This window comes from Halichoerus grypus, chromosome 4 (genome assembly GCF_964656455.1).
Source record: "Halichoerus grypus chromosome 4, mHalGry1.hap1.1, whole genome shotgun sequence".
NCBI classification, from domain to species: Eukaryota; Metazoa; Chordata; class Mammalia; order Carnivora; family Phocidae; genus Halichoerus; species Halichoerus grypus.
Window position 1 is genome coordinate 106,893,602 of NC_135715.1, and position 22,571 is coordinate 106,916,172.

The following is a 22,571-nucleotide window of genomic DNA, read 5'->3' on the forward strand; positions in this document are numbered from 1 at the left end:
ATTCAGACCTCTCAGCAATTAAGGTTTGGGTCACAGATGCCAAAATGATGGTTGAGAAAGAAGAGCAATTAGAATGGATAGTGGAAGAGGAGGAAAATGATTATCAACTGTGCTCTGAGATAAACTACAGCTATAAAGTCTATTAGTCCTACTAACCTCCCTCTTCTAAATTTCCTCACAAGAAGAGAGACCAAAGGAAGTACGGAGTTGTTTCCCAAACCTCTGTAGACACAGATATGTGTGGCACAAGGGGTGCTCTTTGGCAGCCATGAACACACACTTCTCAAATCTCCGTCTGTGGGGAGCATCATTGACTGAACCCATCACTGATACAAGGCCCTACTTCCAACAAGGTTCTCAGACGATGATTGAGTATGACATAAATACTGAGGCAGACACACTCCTGTGAAATGCATAACTCTTCCAAATGGCAACTTTGGCTCAAGAACTCCTAATGAGCCTTGCTAAAAATATCTTAGAATTGTACTGCAGTCTAAGACATTCTATCCAACCTTCCTCCCCTGTTTCTTCCCCAGGGGTCAGCCCTATAACACATTCCATCTCAATCTCATCAGTCTCACTCCCCTTTATTACTCACAGATACTTTCCCCAATCAACCTCATACATAACAAGATATGAATATTTTTTTTTTAAAGATTTTATTTATTTATTTGAGACAGAATGAGAGAGAGAGAGAGCACATGAGAGGGGGGAGGGTCAGAGGGAGAAGCAGGCTCCCCGCCGAGCAGGGAGCCCGATGCGGGACTCGATCCCGGGACTCCAGGATCACGACCTGAGCCGAAGGCCGTCGCCTAACCAACTGAGCCACCCAGGCGCCCCAAGATATGAATATTTTTAAATGTGGATAAGAGAAGGTACAGAATCTCATGCCCCTTGGCCTTTGTCAAAGAGTTCAAACTGGCACAAATAAATATGTTGTATTGATCTACACTATTATCTTCTGTACTGCTATATGCTCCTCTTAGAAAATAAAAACAAGGAAAAAAAAAGACAAACTCAGGGTTGCCAATACAACATCACAGAAATGATGTGTAGTTAAGTGGCATCTGTCCCTGCTAGGTCATTTACAATATGGTCCGCTACAGTCAATCCCTACTAAGTCTCCCTCTCTCCCTAACTATTCACACAAGAAACTTCTCTGGACCCTGTCATCATTTGAGTTTGTGACACTGGCCTAGTACTCTCAATAAACTAAGGTGCAAAGGTATCTTCTGAGAATGAAAATATAGGATGGGTTGAAGATTTAAAGTGACATAGAAGTGTGGCTACCATAGAGATGGGGATGGAGAAAGAAGACTGTAGGCTTTACAGGGATTTGGGGATTTGCAAAGCAAGGCTGTCAGAAGACCACAGAGTGCAGAGATTTACAGTTCATTAATGAAATACCTTGCTGCAGAATATGGGCTCTGAAAAGAAGCAGAATAAGTACAATGAAACAAAAGCAGATGGAGTCAAATCACTAAAAGCTGAAATAAGGACAAAGATTAGGTTCTGTGTGGGGTGATAAGTTCAGAGGTTGTATGTAGAAAAGGGTATTCCCATTTCTTTCCCTGGGAAAAAGTACATGGGATTAAATTTCTATTTTTCAGTTTGAATAAATAATTGATTCCAGATACTGAATTTCCTATAATGATTACCAAGTGTTCTCTCTAATAAAATAGGCATTTTAAATGGCCTTAGTAGTCATTTGTTATGTAATATATGTAAATATTGTATTAGTTCGCTAGGGCTGCCATAACAAATACAACAGATCGGATGGCTAAAACGCCAGGAATTTATTTTCTCACAGTTCTGGAGGCTGGAAGTCTGAGACTGAGACGTCAACAGGGGTTGATTTCATCTGGGGCCTCTCCCTTTGGCTTATAAATAGGTGTTTTCTCCCTTTGTCTGCCCATGTTCTTTCCTCTGTGTCCCAACTTCCTCTTTTTATAAGGACATTGGTTATATTAGATTAAGGCCTAACCATATAACCTCATTTTCCCTTAATTAGCTCTTTAAGAGATAATCTCCAAATTTAGTCACATTTTGAGATACTGAGTTTTAAGACTTCAACATATAAATTTGGGGGGGACACAATTTAGCCTATAATAGGTATCCACTGGTATCTCAGAGATTGTCTTTTTAATCACATATGAATGGATGATGCTGAAAATAACTTTGAATTACAAAAGAATATTTCTAAGTAGAAGCAAGGAGTTGTGTATGTATTAGCAATTAACATTATGTTCGATCATCACCATTCTACAAGATGTAAGAAAAGCTAGCCCATATGCAAGCCTACTAGAAGAAATACAACGTCTACGTCACATTTCCAGGGCATGCAGACATTTGAAGAGTCATTTGGCAAACTATCAAGTTCATTGCTACGTATATGCCCAAGAAAAATGAAAACAAATCCCCACACCAAAACTTGCACTTGAATGATCCTGGAAGCTTTATTTGCAATAGTTAAAAAAGTAGAAACAACTCAAATTGTCCATCAACTGATGAATGGATAATAAAAGGTGATATATCCATACAATCAAATATAATTCCGCCCCCCCCAAAAATAATGAAGTACTGGTTTATGCTACAACATGAATGAACATTATACTAAGTGAAAGAATTCAATCACAAAGGACCACATATCATATGATTCCGTTCATATGAAATGTCTGGAATAAGCAAATCGGTAGAGACAGAAAGTAGATTAGTGCTTCCCTTAAGACATACAAGTTGAAAGAAATATGAGAATTACCAATGAGTATGAAGTTTCCCTTTAGGTTAATGATAATGTTTTAAAATTCAATATTGGTGATGGTTGCACAACTCTGTGAATATACCCGAAACCACTAATTTGTTAATCTTTAAACACATGGATTCCATGGTATGTAAATAGTAGTTATAAGAAGTTGTTAACTAAAAAAAAAGGAAATTTGAGTTTGAGGAGTTAACATAAATGCTGAAAAAGAATTACAGCCCAAACATGAAAATAATCAAAATGTCCAAAAATATTGGAAAAGTCAAAAACTAATGTTATCCACATTTTATAATAATGTACTCCTGTCAAAAGCAGTATTTATAGATTGTTAATCATAACATAGCAGTGTTCTTGTTAGAATGGTAAGTAAAAGGAGAAAGACAAAATGTTATCAATGATAATTTTAATTCGTATTTAAACAACATAGCACAAATACCAATATGCCACAATATGATCCCCCTTATATGCAGAATTTAAGAAACAAATGAGCAAAGGAAAAAGAGAAAGAGAGAGAAACTAAGAAACAGACTCTTAACTATAGAGAACAAACTAATGATTATCGGAGAGGAAGTGGATGGGGGCAATGGGGGAAATAGGGGTTTGGGACTTAAAGAGTACACTTATTATGATGAAAAAATAAAACAAGGGGCCCCTGAGGGGCTCAGTCGGTTAAGCCTCTGCCTTTGGCTCAGGTCATGATCCCTGGGTCCTGGGATTGAGCTCTGTGTTAGGCTCCCTGCTCAATGGGGAGCCTGCTTCTCCCTCTCCCCACTGCTTATGCTTTCTCTTGCTTTCTCGCTCACTCTCCCTCTCTCAAATAAATAAATAAAATCTTTAAAAAAAAAGAAAAAAGAAAACAAAATGATATAAAAGATTAATATGCCAAAATATTAATAGTTGCTGTCTGTGTAGTAGTAGTAGTGGTGATTTTTATTTCAATTTTGTTTCATGTTTCCTAATTTCCCATAATATACAATTTTAATAAAGAATTTTTAAACAAAGGCATTTATTTACTTATAGATTGAGATCTCCCATCAATAAATGTTTGCTGAACTAATGACGATTACTCCTCAAACACATTTTAATAATAGTTAATGATTGAGCTGGTAGATGTCTACTTTTTCATTCAATCATCACTATTTTGAGTTAATAGGGTTTCACATGAACATTGAAAATAATTGAGTATGCAAATATACTCATTGGTATACTGTATTGTATCTATAAATTCAATCTGAGCCAAATGAGATCAAAATATCAGTTATTTTATCACTAAAATAGTATTAAGGGAGAACAGTGAATGGAAAAAAAAAATAAGGCTAGAGTCACAATTTAAATAAGGTTATTGATAAGAATAACCAATAAATCTTAGCTCCTATCCTTACTAATATTATTCTGATTACAGAATAATATAGGTAATGAAATAAAATTTTTGAATCCTTTTATTCAGAATTTAGAAAATAACTTTTCTTATATAGTTAGAACCTTGGATTACTGTGAAATCATCAGTTCTTTTTAGTATCTTAATATTTAATTTGTAAAGGAAGCAGCAACCAAAATGGGATCTCCCTGTCAACATTTATTTTTCCCTTGAAGAAAAGAACAGATTCTATAACACAGTCTACTTCCTGTGCTCACACTATGCCAGTCTAATTCTGATTTTTTTCACAAAGGTTTTAATGATTATTGACTAAGAAAATAGATGGTTTTTAAAAAACAGCTTATAGGTTATTACTGTTGAAGCTGTTAATACTGGAAGTTGAATAGTCAAAAAGCTGGAAGAAACCCAGAGACATCATTATTCAGAAGAGTTAGTGTGTTTGTTTTAACTCTTTAAAATACTGCAGAGCCAGAAAGTCATAACCCTTAAGTAATCTATCCTAATATTTAATATACTCACAATCAAGTTCCATTTCTGGTTCTATCTGAGTTTTTTCCTATTTAATTTATATCTAGCTCCTCTCATTCAGTCCTCAGTAAAATTAAATAATAAATAAATAAAACAAGTAAACTTCTAAGCTAAAGCAATCAACTTTGTTTCTCAACATAGTCCCAGATGAATTCACTGACAGAATGTTTTACTCATAGCAAATGATGGGAGATAATATGCTATCCCTGGAAGAAGGATATCCTTGCATAATTGCTCTTGTGCACCATGCTAGGCATAAAGAACTGGCACTTGTTGCCAACTATTTCAGAGCTCCCTTTCTGGCCACAAATCTCTGGAAAGGGACACTTGATGCAATGCTAGAACTCATTCTAAGTGTAGTTAACATCAGTCAACACTTAGCCTGCATTGGTGACAAAAAAGAAAGTAACTACACTAATAATTCTGTTCGTGTTACACACCTTCGTATCCCCTAGGCAATCCTAGACAGCTCTAAGAATTTTCTTAAAAGAGCTTTTCTTAAAGAGCTTTTGTGCCAGAGAGTTGTCGGTAGAAGATTTAGTGTAAGTAATATTACCTGAAGACTTTCCCAGACACTGGTCAAAAACTGTAAAGGGGGGTTGGAGGGAGTTGCCGGCTTTCCTTGAAGGATTTAAGCCATAATACAGAAGTTACCCATACAGTAACGTCACTGAGAACTTGAACCAACCATCAAAATTTATCTCTTAGACAATAATATGTGGTGATAACATGGATAAAACATCTATAATACTGTGATAAACAGCCCCTCATGTACCCACCAATGATCCCCACCACCGGATATTGAGTCCCTTCTTTAATCCTTTCCCTGTGAGTGTGGGCTGAATCTAGTTGCTAGCTTCTAATAAATAGAATGTACCAAATGTGATGAGATATCCTTTCTGAGATTGGGTTATAAAAGGTCTGGCTTTCATTTCGTGCGTGCCATTTCTCATTGTGTTGTTCACTAGTTCTAAGGGAAGCTAGCAATAATGCTGTGAGCTGCCCTGTGGAGAGGCCCACATGATAAGAAACTGAAGTCAGTATTCAGTGAGGAACTGTGACCCTCTGTCAAAGAGCCCACAAGGAGCTCAATCCTTGGGCGCCTGGGTGGCTCAGATGGTTAAGCGTCTGCCTTCGGCTCAGGTCATGATCCCAGGGTCCTGGGATCAAGTCCCGCATCGGGCTCCTGACTCAGCGGGGAGTCTGCTTCTTCCTCTCCCTCTGCCTCTCCCACTGCTCATGCTCTCTCTCTCTCTGTATCTCTGTGTCTCAAATGAATAAATAAAATCTTTAAAAAAAAAAAAAAAAAAAAAAAGGAGCTCAATCCTGCCAACACCCATGTGAACTTGGAAGCAAATTCTCCTTAGTTGAGCCTCCTGAGGAGACCACAACAAGGTGTCCAGCCAACACCTTGATTGCAGCCTCATAAACTGACCCATAGAAACTATAAGATAATAAATGTGTATTGCTTCAAGTTGCTAAATTTTGGTAATTTGTTATGCAACAATAAATAATACAAATATGGTGGGATAAATTATTATTTTTTCCTTTCTTCTTCCCCTTCTCCTTTTAGTAATGATCATCATCATTTCCCTTGCTCACCTCTCAGATGAGGCTATATTATTAGTCTTCTGTCCCTAAGTTTAGCAGGGACACTCCTATACTTGGTGACTATATTATCATCATTCCCCCAAACTCCAAATCCTGAAACTGCCTGTCAAATATTTTTCCCAATCATCATTGCAATAGGACAATAATTCTCATTAGGAAATTATCAGGGTTCTGATGTTGGTTACTTCATTACTGGTTATTCAATTCATGGTTTATGTCACTCTCAAGGGCAAAAACTCAAATGCAAATCCCAAATGCAGAATTGCATTTGGGCATTTTGAAGTAACCAACTCTCCCTTGTCTCCATCTTTTATCCCCAAACCCACTTTCTTCACTGTTAGAATGAAAATACCACCTACCTCAACAGATTATTTTGATGAATTAAACAGCATAAATACAAAAAAGTTTCCTAACCGTATTCCTGCAATGCATTAAGTGTTCAATAAATGTTTTTTTTTTTTTTAACGTTATTTTAATTTTTTTTCTTCCTAAAACTTCTTATTCCTAACCCACTGTGGGTGATTAATTCTATTTCTAGTCTTTCTACTTCAGCCAAGTCCTTGTTCTAAAAGTAGTAAGGAATTCATGGAAATAATTAGTTCTTTATTCTTCTCAAAGGATCTGCTTACTACATCCCAAGGGATCTGCTTACTTACACCTCAAAGGATCTGCTTACTACGCTTATTACTGATTGCTTCTAGATAAGAAAAAGGCCAAATGACAAAAAGGAATTAAAGATCTACTGTTTATGACTAGTCCAAAATCAATGAAATAACTTCCATTTTTCTCTATTAACTAGAAAATTGTCTACTTGATTAAAAACTAATGATCAATAATCTCAGAAACTGAATCATAGCTCTTTATTTTTTTTTCTTAAAGGGTGTCAAAAAGAAAAATAGACTAACATATTATTGGTTTTCTTAAAATAGGGGAAAAATACTTTTTCAAGGTTAAAAGCACTTTTTTAAGGTCATAATTAACAGTGTTAATGGGATCAATGTACCTGAGCTAAAGGAGACCTCAACATTATCATTTGACCTGTCAGCATATCCAGGACTGAGTTTCTGGGGATAAGCAGGTAGCAGTGTATTGTCTAAGAATCAGAGTACAGAGAAATCTGAAAAACATCCAGAAAACTGACTTATCTAAAAAATACATTCTTCACATCTCTTTAGTGGTGCTTTAGTTGTATTTACGGTATTGGGTTAAGATACTGTGCTTTGCTCAAACACACTTAGTAAGATAACTTGTAAATCTCTTAGCAGCTATTAATAATTTACTATGAATTAGTATAGCTAGGCCTTTTGAGAATAGGTTTCACGGTAACTCAGTTTTGATGAGGAAAAGAGTACAAGGATATATTAGAGTATCAAATATGAACATAGCTCCGCTGAAAAGAATCCCGAGTCGCTAAAAAAAATATAACAGCATATGTTGACTCAGGGGAGGGAAAAAGAAAGGTTCCCAAACACAGAACGTATGTGCTTCACGTGAATTTATCTAAAGTTGGTGTTGACACATTTTACTTTCATGAGGAGTGCTAACGGCCGAGTAAGAAGTTTTCATGCGACTTGGCTTCCGTGATTCTCTCAATGACAGAGAGAATAATATAAATCCCAAATAAGTTGACCAAAGTCTTAATCTTAGCAGGTAATCATTGTGCATCTTCTGGGCTTTTGGTTTCCAGTAACCTCTAGGGAGTTCAGATGCCGAGAAAGCTGTTTGTTTATGTTTTGAGTTTAGAAATTATCCAAAAATGATTTGTGAGATATATACAATAATTTGTTTAACCTATAGTTCCTTATCTATGTATGATATTTGTCTCCGAGGGTTGTTGAAGGTTTTGTTTTCTTGCGGTAGTTACTACTTTGCCTCTTGAAAGATATACCGGACTTGACTATCTACAAATACATACAAACTGCTCACATGATTTGAAAATACAGTCTTGAAGCAAGTTTGAAATGACAACACAAAGTAGTATTGGTTCACTGTCACAAGAACAAGAAGAAATGAACCAGTCCTAAAAATTCATTTTGTAGCCAAGGAAATGCTTTTCATAAAATTGAAAAAATGTCCCAAAGCAACAGTATTATATTTCTTAAGCTATTGCTGTTACTGACATGAAAAGAATTCCTTCTATAATTCTTCTGTGGCCTTGTTTGGTGACAAAATGGTTACTAAAAAAATTTTGTGAATAGCTGTCTTCTAAGCCTCTAGGGAAAAGAAGAGACTCTCACTTGAGTATCACCTGCTTCAATTCTTAAATGCGTTTAAGGTCACATAATTCAATGATTTAGTATATGAATCAAAATAAAATATGATCTTCCACAAGCACAAATTTGTACCAGTGCAATGTAGTTTATCCAGTAATGCCAACAATGTTCAAATAAAATTTTGTTTCAGTTTTTACAGGTATAAGATGGCATAGTGTAAAGAACTGGAAGTAGGATACTTAATTACCATACAACCTCTTGATCTCTCTGGGTTCCAGTTTCCTTATCTGTAACATGAGGGAGTGCTACTACATGGTATCAAATGTTTCTTCTAGTTCTAACAAAAGGGGCGCCTGGGTGGCTCAGTCGGTTAAGCGTCTTCTAGTTCTAACATTCAACAATATATGTAAATGTTGTGGAAATATTAAGGAGAGATTATTTCATGTAAATAGGTGATATTCAAATGTGTAAATGTGGCAAAGGTATTTTTTCATATATTCTCCTTTGCTTTATTTTATTAATAGACTTCATTTTTTAGAACAGTTTTAGATTCACAGATAAATTGAGCAGAAAACTCCCATGTGCTTTTCCCTCTCATACACATGCACATACACATACACATGCCCCACTGCCAACAGCTCATACCAGAGTGGTACATTTGTCACAACTGATGAACCTAAATTGGCATACCCATAGTTTATATTAGGACCTATAGTTCAGAGTAGGGATTACTCTTGGTGTTGTACATTCCACGTTTTTTTTTTTTTTTTTTTAAGATTTTTATTTATTTATTTGACAGAGAGAGACAGCGAGCGAGCGAACACAAACAGGGGGAGTGGGAGAAGGATAAGCAGGCTTCCACTGAGCAGGGAGCCCGATGCGGGGCTCCATCCCAGGACCCTGGGATCATGATCTGAGCCAAAGGCAGACGCTTAATGATTGAGCCACCCAGGTGCCCCTCCATGGGTTTGAATAGAAGTTATAAGGACAAGTTCTTTCAGTGTTTTTATTGTCTTAATAGCCAGATCACTATGTGATGGTGTAAAAAGGCATTAAAATATTCCCCATAGTAAATGCCAAGCGATGACATCCAAATAGTAGTCCTTTGATGTTCTCTTAAAAAACAGAAGTAACAAACAAAAAACCCTACAAATCATCCATACATGCATTACCTCAGAAACTATTTCTTGTTTATCTTTTTTTCTCTACAGCAACTTAGCTGTAATATTCTACACCTGGTAGATCATAATCAACATTTGTTAATATTGAGTTGGATGACTCAAATTTGAACAAAAAAGATAAAAGATGAAAAAAAGAATATAAGCTTGAAATTTGCGGATAAATTACCATTTTCTGAAAGATCTTGTATGTGCCACTCCACACTGCAAAGTCTCTTTACAATAAATGTGACTACTTTCCAAAAAAAAAAAAAAAACATAATAATAACCATTCTCTGAATAGAATCTCCTCTCTCTTCAAGCAATATCCTATTATGTGATTATTATAAAAAAGTATAAATATCCTCAAGGCAGGGGAGGGGCAGACTGGATAGAGCATTACTTATTGAAGATCACATTACTAACTGGGGCAATGGGCTTTGTTTTGAAGGTATTTCTCCTAACTAAAACATATCCTTTAAAGCATCAAATTCAATATTCATTCATCAGGAGGAATATCACCCAGCGGGCAAGGATTTTCAAAGCTTATTTTTTTTCCAGTGGAATGGGACTTTTCCAGTGAAGTGATAAAAATGCTTTGAACATTTTAAATCTAGCCACAGGGTCTTCTTTTTCCTATGGATACTATCCAGAATTGCCTCATCTGGTGAAAGAAATCCTTTCACTGCAGAAAACTTTAATTCATTAGGACCAAAACCCAGCAGGACTGAGATCTGTTAATCCTCATGAAATGCACAGGTTTGAACAATGTATTTATCCCTGTAAAACTGTGGTAATAAAATACTATGACATAAATTATGATGGTTATACTCAAGAAAAGATTCTCCTTCACACCATCTCCTTATTGTAATGGGAGAGTTTTGTTTGGTTTGTCATTGTTGTTTAGAATAAGGATCTACTGTGCCTTTCCATTCTGTCATCTTTATCTTTGATTGATCCTAAAGTAGGGATTCACAGAGGTGAATGTCCATTAATGAAAAAAGAGGAAATAGAATATCTGCAAAGAGAACTAATAGTGGAAGAACTTATGATCAGGTAAAACATAACGGCCATGGTGAAAAAGAAAAAAAAAAAAGTTGATGCACCCAAAATTGGTTTCTCTACTTTGCTCAGGAGCAATCTAGACATTTTCCTTCCTTCTTCCCTGAAGCGACTTCACTCAACAAAGCCACAGAGCTTATATATTATCTATAATGGTATCATAAATCAAGTGGCTGACACTTATTCTGATCCTAATACATTTTCATAAAACACAATTAGTAAAGAATCAGACTGTAAAATAGATGGAAGCAAAAAAGGTATGGGCAGAAGTGGTTGGAGGCTCTTATTACCACCACTGCCATCATCATCATTAGTATTTTATTTGTTCCTTATCTATGCACTGTCTCCTGGCCTCCTACGTTTATATTTAATGACTTCAAATAACTGGCAATATTTTTTAATCTTTAAATATCTGCTCTCCCTACTGTTCATTATCATTATAATCAAGTTCATCTTTACTAGGGAATTTTACTAACCTACTCTCTCTGTCCCCAAGAAGTTAAGAAACAACTGTTCTATGCAGATCACTGAACAGAAAGTATAGTATCAGTCCAGAGAACAGAAAAGGAAATCTTCGCTAATTAGAAGTTGAAATATAGCTTCCAGGGCATATTTGTAAATATATATATTACACACACATATATCACACATGCAAATTTTTATAATTTATTACTTTCTATTATTTGGTATCACTACTATTTTCATAGCTCCCATAGCACTGAGTCAAACATTTGTATACATTAATCTTAATAGTCCCATACCCCAAAAAGTGAGGCAGCTGAGCCTCAGAAATATCAAGTAATTTACACAACATCACACGGTAGTAAGAGGGTGAACTGGCACCAGAATCTGAGTTGTTGCAAAAGTCTTACCTCTTCCTACTATACGTTTTACTAGCCTAGGTCTCCAACCCTCTGATTTCAAAGCAAGTTTTGCATTGCTGTTTTCTGATTAACAATAGGGATTTTAATACATTCTTGAACATTCTAATTTTGTATGACTATTCCATATGCTTACATCCTTTTACATTTAGAAGAAGAAATAGATTTTCTAAAAACAATTTCTTCCTAGGAATTGAATTTAAAAATATCGTAGATATGATATGAAGAACACAAAGTTTTGACTAACAACCGGTAGTTTCTCTGGGGAAAAATTATCTGATGCAAAATAATTTTATTATGATATCAATAATTATTGGAAATCTAGAAATAGGGAGAGTACTATTCTCTGCAAATAAAAATATCCTTTGTCGTGGTACATTATATGAAACTTAACCATTTCAGGGCCAGTATAAAGCCTCAGAGAGTGAATTCAATTTATGCACATAATCAGTCTACCCGTAAGAAAAAAGAGATTTACTAATGATCTAACCAGGACATTTATACCACCAAATGTTTTAATATCGTACCTCACAGAAACTTTCCAAATACTTTCAAAAATCATTATGAACTCTTTAAAAGAATCAAATATGTTATAACAGCTAAAACAAGGGATTAATTATGTTTACTTACTAAAAATATATGCATATATACACATCTTTTCAAGAAGTTCAAGTTTTCTTAGTTTTGTACTTACTAAATCCTATATGATGAAATTCTAAAGAATAAGATGCATGTAATTAAGAGGCAGGGTAGATTATGCAAGGTAGGGTAGTGAGCCTTCGGTGTATAATGAGGTTTGATCAAACAGCCTTGCTTGATCAAAAATCGCATTGTGATTTTGGCAAAATTTACATATTGTTCAACAAAATACACTGTATTTGTCTGAATTTCCTTTTAGGAAAGGTCCTTTTAAAAATGTAGGAAGTTTGGCCTGTATATGATTCCAAACATTTGGTACAAAATAATTTACTTAAGAAAAGTCATCTTTGAAATGTTTGTGAAGATCCCCAGTAATTCATTAAATTGTAGCCAGGAATTTCATTAACACATGAAATTCTTTTTCTTTGTTTATATATGGTTTTATTTTGTGTTAGAGCTGAGGGAAAAAAAATAAGCTTACAACCAGAATTCCACATGCTGATGCGTGAAGATTTTTTTTAAGATTATAAATCAAAGAACTACTTGCTTTTTAACATTAGATAGAATTAAGTCTTCACAAGTACTAAAAAATACTGTAAACATACATGTACATCTTCAGCACTAAAACACTAATATGGGTAGCATATGATTTAGCTTGAGGAGAAGTAGAGAAACTTGCTTTTATAAGTTTAGACACAAGTGTAGAATGATAGATCTGACTATAAATACCAGAAGCATATCTGATGCTTATACTAAGTCTGAATTTAGCAATTAGCACACCCACATAAAACATGTTTACTTCAATAAATTGGACAGTGTCTACCACCAGTTTCCAATCATACATTTATTTTAGCCACAGGAAAATGTTAGCATCGAATTTGCTTTCTTTCACTGTTTGCTAAAAGAAGAAGATAAGGTAAAATCTTACTCCAAAATGATACATACCGTATTCAAAAGTAATTTAAATGGCGCAGCATTTATAACTGTTTCCTTGTTATTTGGATTCATTTGCTACTACCTATATTAGAATAGATAATCATTCTGGAAATATTTTAAATTAGATTATGTTTTAAGTATATAATCAATCAAAATGTTTTGTATATATTTATATCTATAGTTGAACAAAAGTAAAAGTGTCATTTAAAAAAAATACAAATAAAAATGAAGCAACCAAATGCCAGTCATGGCGTTTTAAGGCACTGGCAATTAAAATGCTATACTTTAGGAAATTTTTACTTGATTTTTTTTCAGGAAAACATATTTAGAACAATTTGTATTAGGCTTAAAAATTCATTACTAATTTGCTTTCTTATTCCTCATCTTGACTATCAGAGTAGAGAGGGAAAGGTTTCCATCATGTATAATAAATCAAGTAAAAACATCATACGTAAATTATGAATAAAAAGCTATTTACCTGCATGGAAATCTATCCCAACAGCAAATGAAGTTCCTGATATAGGCATCAATGCATCCATTTTGTCACTTGGTTCCAGAGGTATTCCCCTGATTCCTTCATGAACAGAGTACATAAGAAATGACTCTATACCTAAATTGGGGGGAAAAATGAATATTTAAAATTAAAATCATCCTACTAGCATTATTTTGAACATTCTTAATTTTTTTCATAAAACATATTTCTTAGCCTTTTTTAAAATTTTTAATTGCATACTACACTTCTGACTAGTTGAAAGGTAGATAAATTAGTGGTTCTCAAACTTGAGTGTGCATCATAATGTCCTGGAAGGATTGTTAAAACACAGATTACTGAAGCCCCCATCCCAGGGGCCTGATAATTTAAATTTTTGAAAAGTTTCCAGGTAGTGACAGCACTACTGGTCTGGGAACCATACTTTCATAAACACAGAGGTAGATGATTCCAGAAAACATACCTGGCCTCACAACCAAAATTTACCCCCTCTTTTCTAATGCCCAATTATCTTGTTGCTTATATATGATAATAAACTTTGATTTTATATATGGTTTTATTTTGTTTTATTTTATTTTATTTTTTAAAGATTTTATTTATTTGACAGAGAGAGGCCAGCGAGAGAGGGAACACAAGCAGGGGGAGCAGGAGAGGGAGAAGCAGGCTTCCTGCCGAGCAGGGAGCCCGATGCGGGGCTCGATCCCAGGATCCTGGGATCATGACCTGAGCCGAAGGAAGACACTTAACAACTGAGCCACCCAGGCACCCCGATTTTATATATGATTTTAGATAGCTACATCACTGTTGTTTTTCTAATAAAGTTAGTCTTCTTAAACCATTTTGAACCCAAAAACATACCAAGTACTTAATTTTTGCTAATACCTCGCTGGTCCAGTATCAAAAGTATATCCTAAAATATGCACATACATAAAAGCTGACTACCAGAAGTCTGCATGCTGATGTTTATGAATTTTTCTAATATGCCAAAACATGTTTTTGGACATATATTTTCTTTTTCTTTTTCTTTTTTTTTTAAGATTTATTTACTTGAGAGAGAGAGTGTGGGCACACACATGTGGGGGAAGAGAGGCAGAGGGCATGGAGCCCAACAGTGGCTGGATCCCATGACCTGAGCCAAAACCAAGAGTCGGAGGCTTAACCAACTGCGCTCCCGAGGCACCCCAGATTGAAACATTTTTAAATAAAATTAAGCTATGATCATTGGATAGAAAGATCATTCTAGAACCAAATTTCTTTGGGACTAAGAACTAGACTCTATGAAACATGAAATAGGAAGATGGGTGTTTTAGGTTCCAGTTCTTTGGCAGTGATCTTATCTCTCAGTTAAGCAAATCTAAGCCCTCCCAAGTCTTTTGTATTTTCTCTTAAATAGTTAAAAGAATAACTGAATCCAGATTGAATGGTAATTGTAACCAATCAATCACTGCTTTTTACCTCAACCCTTGCCTATTCAAATTGAAGGTAGTTTCTACTGGGCTTGGTTAAAAGTTTGATAATAAACTGCAGTTCCAGAAAACAACTAATTATGACTTTTAAAGAACAGTAATACTTAAATTTTTTTAGGTAATAACAATCCTACATATATGAGACTAAGCAGTAAACCATTGTCCTAATAAGAAGCTAATATCATTTTTTCTATTTTTTAACTGATTTGTGTTGCTTAAAATTTTCATCAATAAAGTAAATGCATCAGAATTAAAATTTTCAAGCTCTTATACCTTGACATGACATGCGGTTCTTTTGGAGATAATATCCCACCGTACACATGCAAGTCCTTGTAGTTTCAGATGTTGGCAAACACAGCTGAGAGCATCCACCATTATTTAGTTGGCAAGAATTGCTGCCTGCATAGGAGGAAAACAAGCAAAAGAAATATTCAAGAAACATAAAAAGAGTATCATTTGATATCAATAATTCAAACAAATATGCTTTTGTTGATTTATAAATGCAGCTGCTTCATAGTGGTTAGTATGATGTTTTATTGTCTTGAATAATTTTTTTTTTTTTTTTTTTTTTATTGTCTTGAATAATTTGAAGTGGCATATTGCAGTTGAAGTCTGGCCTCCCCCAAAAATGTAAATGGAGATCTAATGCATGGCATAGTGATTATACACAGCAATACTATAATTAATTTATAGTAACAATTAAACTTTGATTACAATTCAAAGTTGCTAAGAGATTAGAGCTTAATTATTCCCACCACAAAAAAGAAATGATAATTATGTGATGTGATAGAGGGGTTAGCTAATGCTAAGGTGGTAATCATATTGTAATATATAAATGTATCAAATCAACCCATTATATACCTTAAACTTATGCAATGCTATATGTCAATTAGATCTCAAAAGATAAATTGCAAAATAAATAATTAAAAAGGTTTTTTAAAAAGCAAATGGCAATGCATGAGAACATTCACAGCTACAGAAGAGCAAGTGAAATTGGTTTGTCAAGAATACTGTCATAGACTTTTTTTTTTTTAAAGATTTTATTTATTTATTTATTTGAGAGAGAGAGAATGAGAAAGAGAGCACATGAGAGGGGAGAGGGTCAGAGGGAGAAGCAGACTCCCTGCCAAGCAGGGAGCCCGATGCGGGACTCGATCCAGGGACTCCAGGATCATGACCTGAGCCGAAGGCAGTCGCTTAACCAACTGAGCCACCCAGGCGCCCTGTCATAGACTTTTTAAGATCACAGAAACTAGGAAATCTTTTTATTATGATATTTCACTTCAACTCTAAAGTTACTTCCTTTTCAAGAATGCTTTATCCAAATGTGTCAAATAAATAGCTGTTAAATTATATTACTAACTCAACTTAAAGATTATGCCATTAAAAGAAAGGAGATATATATGTTTAAATAATTTTTGAAAGCGAGGAAATAAATTTTGCTATTCCTAGGAACATAATTCTCCCAAAATATATTTAAAAGACACCCGTAAGAGTCATCTAATTAATTGGCATATTAACTCTCCTTATTCCTGCGTAGTAGCAATGACAAATATTAGTCAGGTAATCACAGGTACGCATTCTATAAAGATGTTCCATTGAATTTACTAGGCCCAATGTGCTAATTAAAGTTGGTAGCGCGACATTAAGTAATTTACAATCTTACCCAGCAAGTTCATTAAATATCCCATTTTTACAACATTTTTATTATTCTAGGACATGCAGTGCCATTTACTGGATGTTCAAGCTCTAATATGAAGTGCAGTAAATCCAGTGAGAATTACAAAGCATGATGAAAGCTATATATCAATAGTGCTCTATGGAAAATTCAAAATACCAATGCAGCTCATTATTTCTCATCTCCTGAATTCAAGATAGTCTGATGGGATTTAATTGTTCAACTGAAGCTGTCATGAGTTCTGTCATTTTTGAAGTGTGAAATACTCTCAATTTGGGAGATTTCTCACCAAGAGAGCTACCACACTCTCTGCTCATTTCCTATAGTTACCAGTTCAGTCAATGCAGAGCTCCATCCTATACAGGGCCACATGCTAAGATTAGAGTTGCCCTGAACTGTTGAAATGATTACTTTTATCTCCTATATAAACTAATGAAGATGAGTTCATTTATTCCCCCTTTCCTCAAGCTGACTTATATACTAAGATGAAATTTCAGATCTCTGATTATTTTAATGAGACAGTTATATTTACACATTTACAATAATCTATACTGACCTTATGCATATTTTATCTTATAGAAAACATATAAACATATATTAATGCAATGCCAAGCTATGGAAATTTGCATTTTGATATAGATTTATTTCAACTACTATAAAGACTGAAAAGCTGAGAAGAGATTGACAAGAAATGCTTTAATAGAAAGCTTGAAGAAACACCAAATAGAGAGAAGGGGAAACAAGGAAGTTGAAGTTAAAAAAAAAAAAAAAAAAAAAGATACAGGAAGAGAATGAAATTACAAAAAGAAAAATAGGGTTCTATAATCTTGATGATATCAGGCATATGTTAAGAAATAAGAAAAAGGAATTTCTGGAACTGTGCATTTTTAAATATAACTGCAGTAATAGCAGTATATTGTACCATGCTCATTTTTTGAGAAATAATAAAATTAGCCTATGTTAACAATTATGTTGTATAACATACATTTCATGTATCATTTGTTTAGTCTCTACTAGTGAAGGAGAGAAAAAGGAAAAAAATGAAATGAGTCATTATTTACACTAAGTATCTGCCTATTAAATAAAGAATTGATGTAGGAAAAATATTAGAGTGATTTTTAAAGACAGTAATTTAGGTAGTGATTATCTAGCAAGTTAGAAATACTAGCTTGGCTTAATATTTTGCAGTGAGACTGATGTTCAAACCTCATGCCCCAATTCCCTAGTGGAGCTAGAAAGTCCACTTGACTAACGAGAAGTCTCAGCTCTCCAGTGATCTATGTCAAAAATGATAAATGAAGTAGCTAATTGTACTTTGAAATCCAAAGAGGTAGTAATGTTAACACCTTAAATAATCCTAAATTGCTCATATTTCATACTAATGAAGCTTTTAAGGTACCTGCCATGATTCTGTTAATGTGATTCTCTTTAATACAGATGCTTTAATCAGCACATTCTTTTAGTAAAAATAGTATTTCCACTGAATCTTAAGCTTAGTCATATTATACCATTAATTCCTAAGTATTCAGGTCCTTGTCAAGTTAGTAATACTTTCACAATGTGTAAAATACCCAACTCTACCTGTAGGATCAAACCCTTACAAGATGAAGAAAATTTTGTTAACATGAGCAAAAAAAGTGAGCCAAACATAATATAAGAAATGTTTCCTCCAATAAACTTTATTGGTACTGTATCTAGGGAAACTCTATAAATTATATTAATTTACAATTTCAAACAAACCATGTGCTTGTTCATATTTTGAAAAAAAAATGAATATATATATTTTTCAATGTCTTGTTTGGAAACAATATATCTCTCCTGTTGTATTTTCTAATGTGTTTTCAGATATAATCTCAGTAAGTACAGACTATGAACTAAATTTTATCATAGCACTGTAAGTTTTTATACTTTGAAAATATATTGTATTGAAATTCACAAAAATGTCATGATATTTTATTTATTGAGTACCAGCGTTTTATTCTCAATTAGATAATCTATTCCCCATGGCTTGAATGCCAGCAAAATTATTTATTTTGATACAGAAATCTTCCATTACAGAACTGCTAGTGAAAACACTCCTGTTCATTATAGATAGTGATTTTTTAAAAAATGTCAGAGGGGCGCCTAGTTGGCTCAGTCTGTTAAGCGCCAGACTCTTGATTTCAGCTCGGGTCATGATCTCAGGGTTGGGCTCCCCAAGGCTCCTCAGGGGTGGAGCCTGCCATGAGATTCTCTCTCTCCCTCTCCTCTTCCTGTCCCCGTTCTCTCTCTCTAAAAATAAATACATACATACATACATACATACATACATACATACATAAATAAGAATTTAAAAATTAAAAAAAATTTTTAAATGTCAGAGAGCAAATAAAGATTTGTGCATAAGAGTTTGGGTATTAGTGTCTTCTAAACTATGAAAGGAGCCCAGTAATCACTTCATTGTTTGTTTGTTTGTTTTAAAGCAATTATTTTCTTTAATTTATTTTTTTCATGAAATTTCAGGAGTGATTTCATACTAAAATTTGGCCTATGTTCTGTATAGGGAAAGCAACCATGAAATCTGTTCTTCATTTTGTCTCTGGATGGGCAAGTATGGCTCCCAATTGGTACCTCCAATAAATTCTGCCTGGTTGATGGTTGTCACCGGTCTTCAGAATTAGTGATCCCCTTGGTTCACTATTTCTATCCCTACTGTTCTCTGCTTTGGTCTATATGCCCAAATCCTTCAGATGAAAGCCCCTTTACATTTTCTTGAAATGTTTTTCCTAAGAAAAAAAGTATGTAAAACTACGGATTTTCATAGCAGAGACTAAAGTAAGAAAGTATAATACAGAAGAATATTTTTTCTAGGAAAAGAGTTCTGCTAATGTCATGGGTCATGAAGCAAAAACTAAGAAAGGACTAGCAGGTGTGGGGTTGTCCTGGCTGGCATCTCTAAAATAATTGCCATTTGGGCAATGTGACAAGTCCACCTATGTAAACCATCTGTTAGTTCTCTCACTCCATTTCACTGCACACCATTTGGACAAGCAAAAACAAAAAAGCAAAATGCTTAGAGCCAAACAATGCAGTGCTTTTGGATGTGAAATTCTTACGTTGACATAGTCCATTTGAAGTCCCCTCATTCATTTAATTTCTGGGCTTAATTATACACTGTATATATTTGGCTGGGAATTTTTTCTCATTCTTACATTTTTGAATCAAGAACTAGATAAGACCTCCCTGAAGACATGACAAATTAAGATTCCTTGGAAGTCCTTGCTAATGTTTTGAAAGCTCATTATATACCTACGTTAAAGGCATTTCTTCTGCAGTAATAAGGAGCATTTGCCCCCCTTTTTTTAACTAGAAGCAAAAATACAAACCTTTCAATTGTTGAATTGAGAAAAGAATATGAAGAAAAAGAACATTATATATTCAAAAAGCGGCACAAATTCATTACAGTGTGACTTGCCTTGCTGTGCTTCTTTATCATACACTTTCATATGAACAACACCAGAAGTCTTATTTCTCAGGACAGTGGGGTTTCTTCCATCTCTTTTGCTGCAGGTTCCCAGCTGAGCTAAGTTTTGGTCTGCCCACCACAGTTTCTTATCTATAAAAGTGAAAAGATCTCTTCTATGAAAAAGATAATCATCTTATTAAATAATAGTAAACAGCTATTAAAGTATAATACTTTCTGATTTCTTTCATTATAGTCCCAAACTCTGTTTCTAAGGGAAACCATGAAATCACTTTTACTCTTTAAAAAATAAAAACCACAGTGATATTTTATTGTTTAAATTTTTCTCCCTCCTCGCCAGTCTTGTCTTTTCTTTTTCTTAAAAAAAAGGGGGAAAAAAAGACACACAATGTAAATAAAAGCATATTCAAATTAATATGGAATTCATATTATATTATTTACATACTTAAACATGATCACAGTAGTTCTGTATTATATCTGTAAATGAACGGTAAAATCCAACCAAATATCCAAACAACAATTATAAACAAAAAGACTGTACTCTTTGTTTGCAATATGTAAGCTTTTAATAATTAGTACTCTACTACTGAATTCCTCCTAGTAACCTCTTTTTATATTTTTTGCACAGCTCATGCCTCTTCAAAATTTTAATAATGTAAACTGTTCAGTGTATGTGTTGAGTGCATCTATTAAATATCTCCCTTAGTAGAGACCCTGCAATGTGCCACAGATTAAAAAAAAAAAAAAATAGTCCTGACCTTAAAGAAGCTGGCATGCTGGTGAAAATGATACATTTATTATTATTTTATTTCAAACTATCATACCAAAACTAGAAGGAATCTATTACCATTCTCATTTTATAGATGAAGAGTTTAAGATTCATAGAGATTAACTATTTTAATCAAATTTATATATTTGGTCTTCCTATCTCCAAAAATTATGTTCTTTCTAAGACTCCACGTTGAATGCATTAAAAATTTTAAGGAAAGGCAATAATTCAAAATAAAGTTCATAAATATAAAGGTTTTGAAGAATTTAGACTTTTCAAGAAAAACATAATTAATGACAATCGGGACCACATCAATTTCTACCTAGAAGTTAAAGTTATTTAATTATATGAACAAAACAAAATAGTCTTTACCTTCACAGTACATTTATTCTTTTTTCCCCAGTTAATATTATATTTCTTTATTTTATTTTATTTTATTATGTTATGTTAATCACCATACATTACATCATTAGTTTTTGATGTAGTGTTCCATGATTCATTGTTTGCATATAACACCCAGTGCTCCAGAGGCAAAGAATCTGTACTCAGAAAACTATAAAATACTCATGAAAGAAATGGAGGAAGACACAAAGAAATGGAAAAACGTTCCATGCTCATGGATTGGAAGAACAAATATTGTGAAGATGTCAATGCTACCTAGAGCAATCTACACATTTAAGGCAATCCCTATCAAAACACCATCCACTTTTTTCAAAGAAATGGAACAAATGATCCTAAATTTGTATGGAACTAGAAAAGACCCCGAATAGCCAGAGGAATGTTGAAAAAGAAAAGCAAAACTGGTGGCATCACAATTCCGGACTTCAAGCTCTATTACAAAGCTGTAATCATCAGGACAGTATGGTACTGGCACAAAAACAGACATATAGATCAATGGAACAGAATAGAGAGCCCAGAAATGGACCCTCAACTCTATGGTCAACTCAATCTTTGACAAAGCAGGAAAGAATGTCCAATGGAAAAAAGACAGTCCCTTCAACAAATGGTGTTGGGAAAATTGGACAGCCACATGCAGAAGAATGAAACTGGACCATTTCCTTACACTACACACAAAAATAGACTCAAAATGGTTCACAGGACATTTATTCTTATTCAAATCCTAAGATATTTTGACTGAACCAAAGCCTAGATTCAGATATTGCAAGAAGGATAGTAATACAGACATCAACAATAATCATCCTTTACTGAATTTGATTTTGTGCAACGCCTAATTCTAAACACTGCAGATAGATTAATTCATTTAATCTTCACAACAATTCTATTAGGTAAGTACTGCTATTACTAAACCATCTTATAGAACACTGAGACAAAATGAGGTTAAGTAGTTTTCCCCATGTCATACAATAAATAGTAGCCCCAGATTCTAGAACAAGCCCTGATTTTAGAGCCCATGGTGTTAATTTAACCTCTAGTGTCCCCTTCCATTGATGGATGGAGTTTAGTCTTCTCTCTCTTGATTTTATATATATATATAAGCATAGTGGGAGTGCTAATAAAGGTTAAAAATAGGATTTAAAT

General features: G+C 34.1%; 1 protein-coding gene across 2 annotated transcripts in view; it reads right to left on the reverse strand.

The window, feature by feature from the left end:
- Nucleotides 1–22,571, reverse strand: part of LRP1B (LDL receptor related protein 1B) — a 1,832,840-nt gene that overhangs the window by 495,301 nt on the left and 1,314,968 nt on the right. For both annotated transcript variants that reach the window (XR_013447098.1, XM_078070743.1), the window contains exons 33-35: nt 20,251–20,395; nt 15,396–15,517; nt 13,645–13,776 (exon numbers count right to left, since the gene is read on the reverse strand). Coding sequence is in view for 1 of the 2 variants with exons in the window: in XM_078070743.1 (XP_077926869.1) it covers nt 13,645–13,776; nt 15,396–15,517; nt 20,251–20,395 (399 nt within the window). In the remaining variant the exon portion in view is untranslated. The remainder of the gene's footprint in view (nt 1–13,644; nt 13,777–15,395; nt 15,518–20,250; nt 20,396–22,571) is intronic.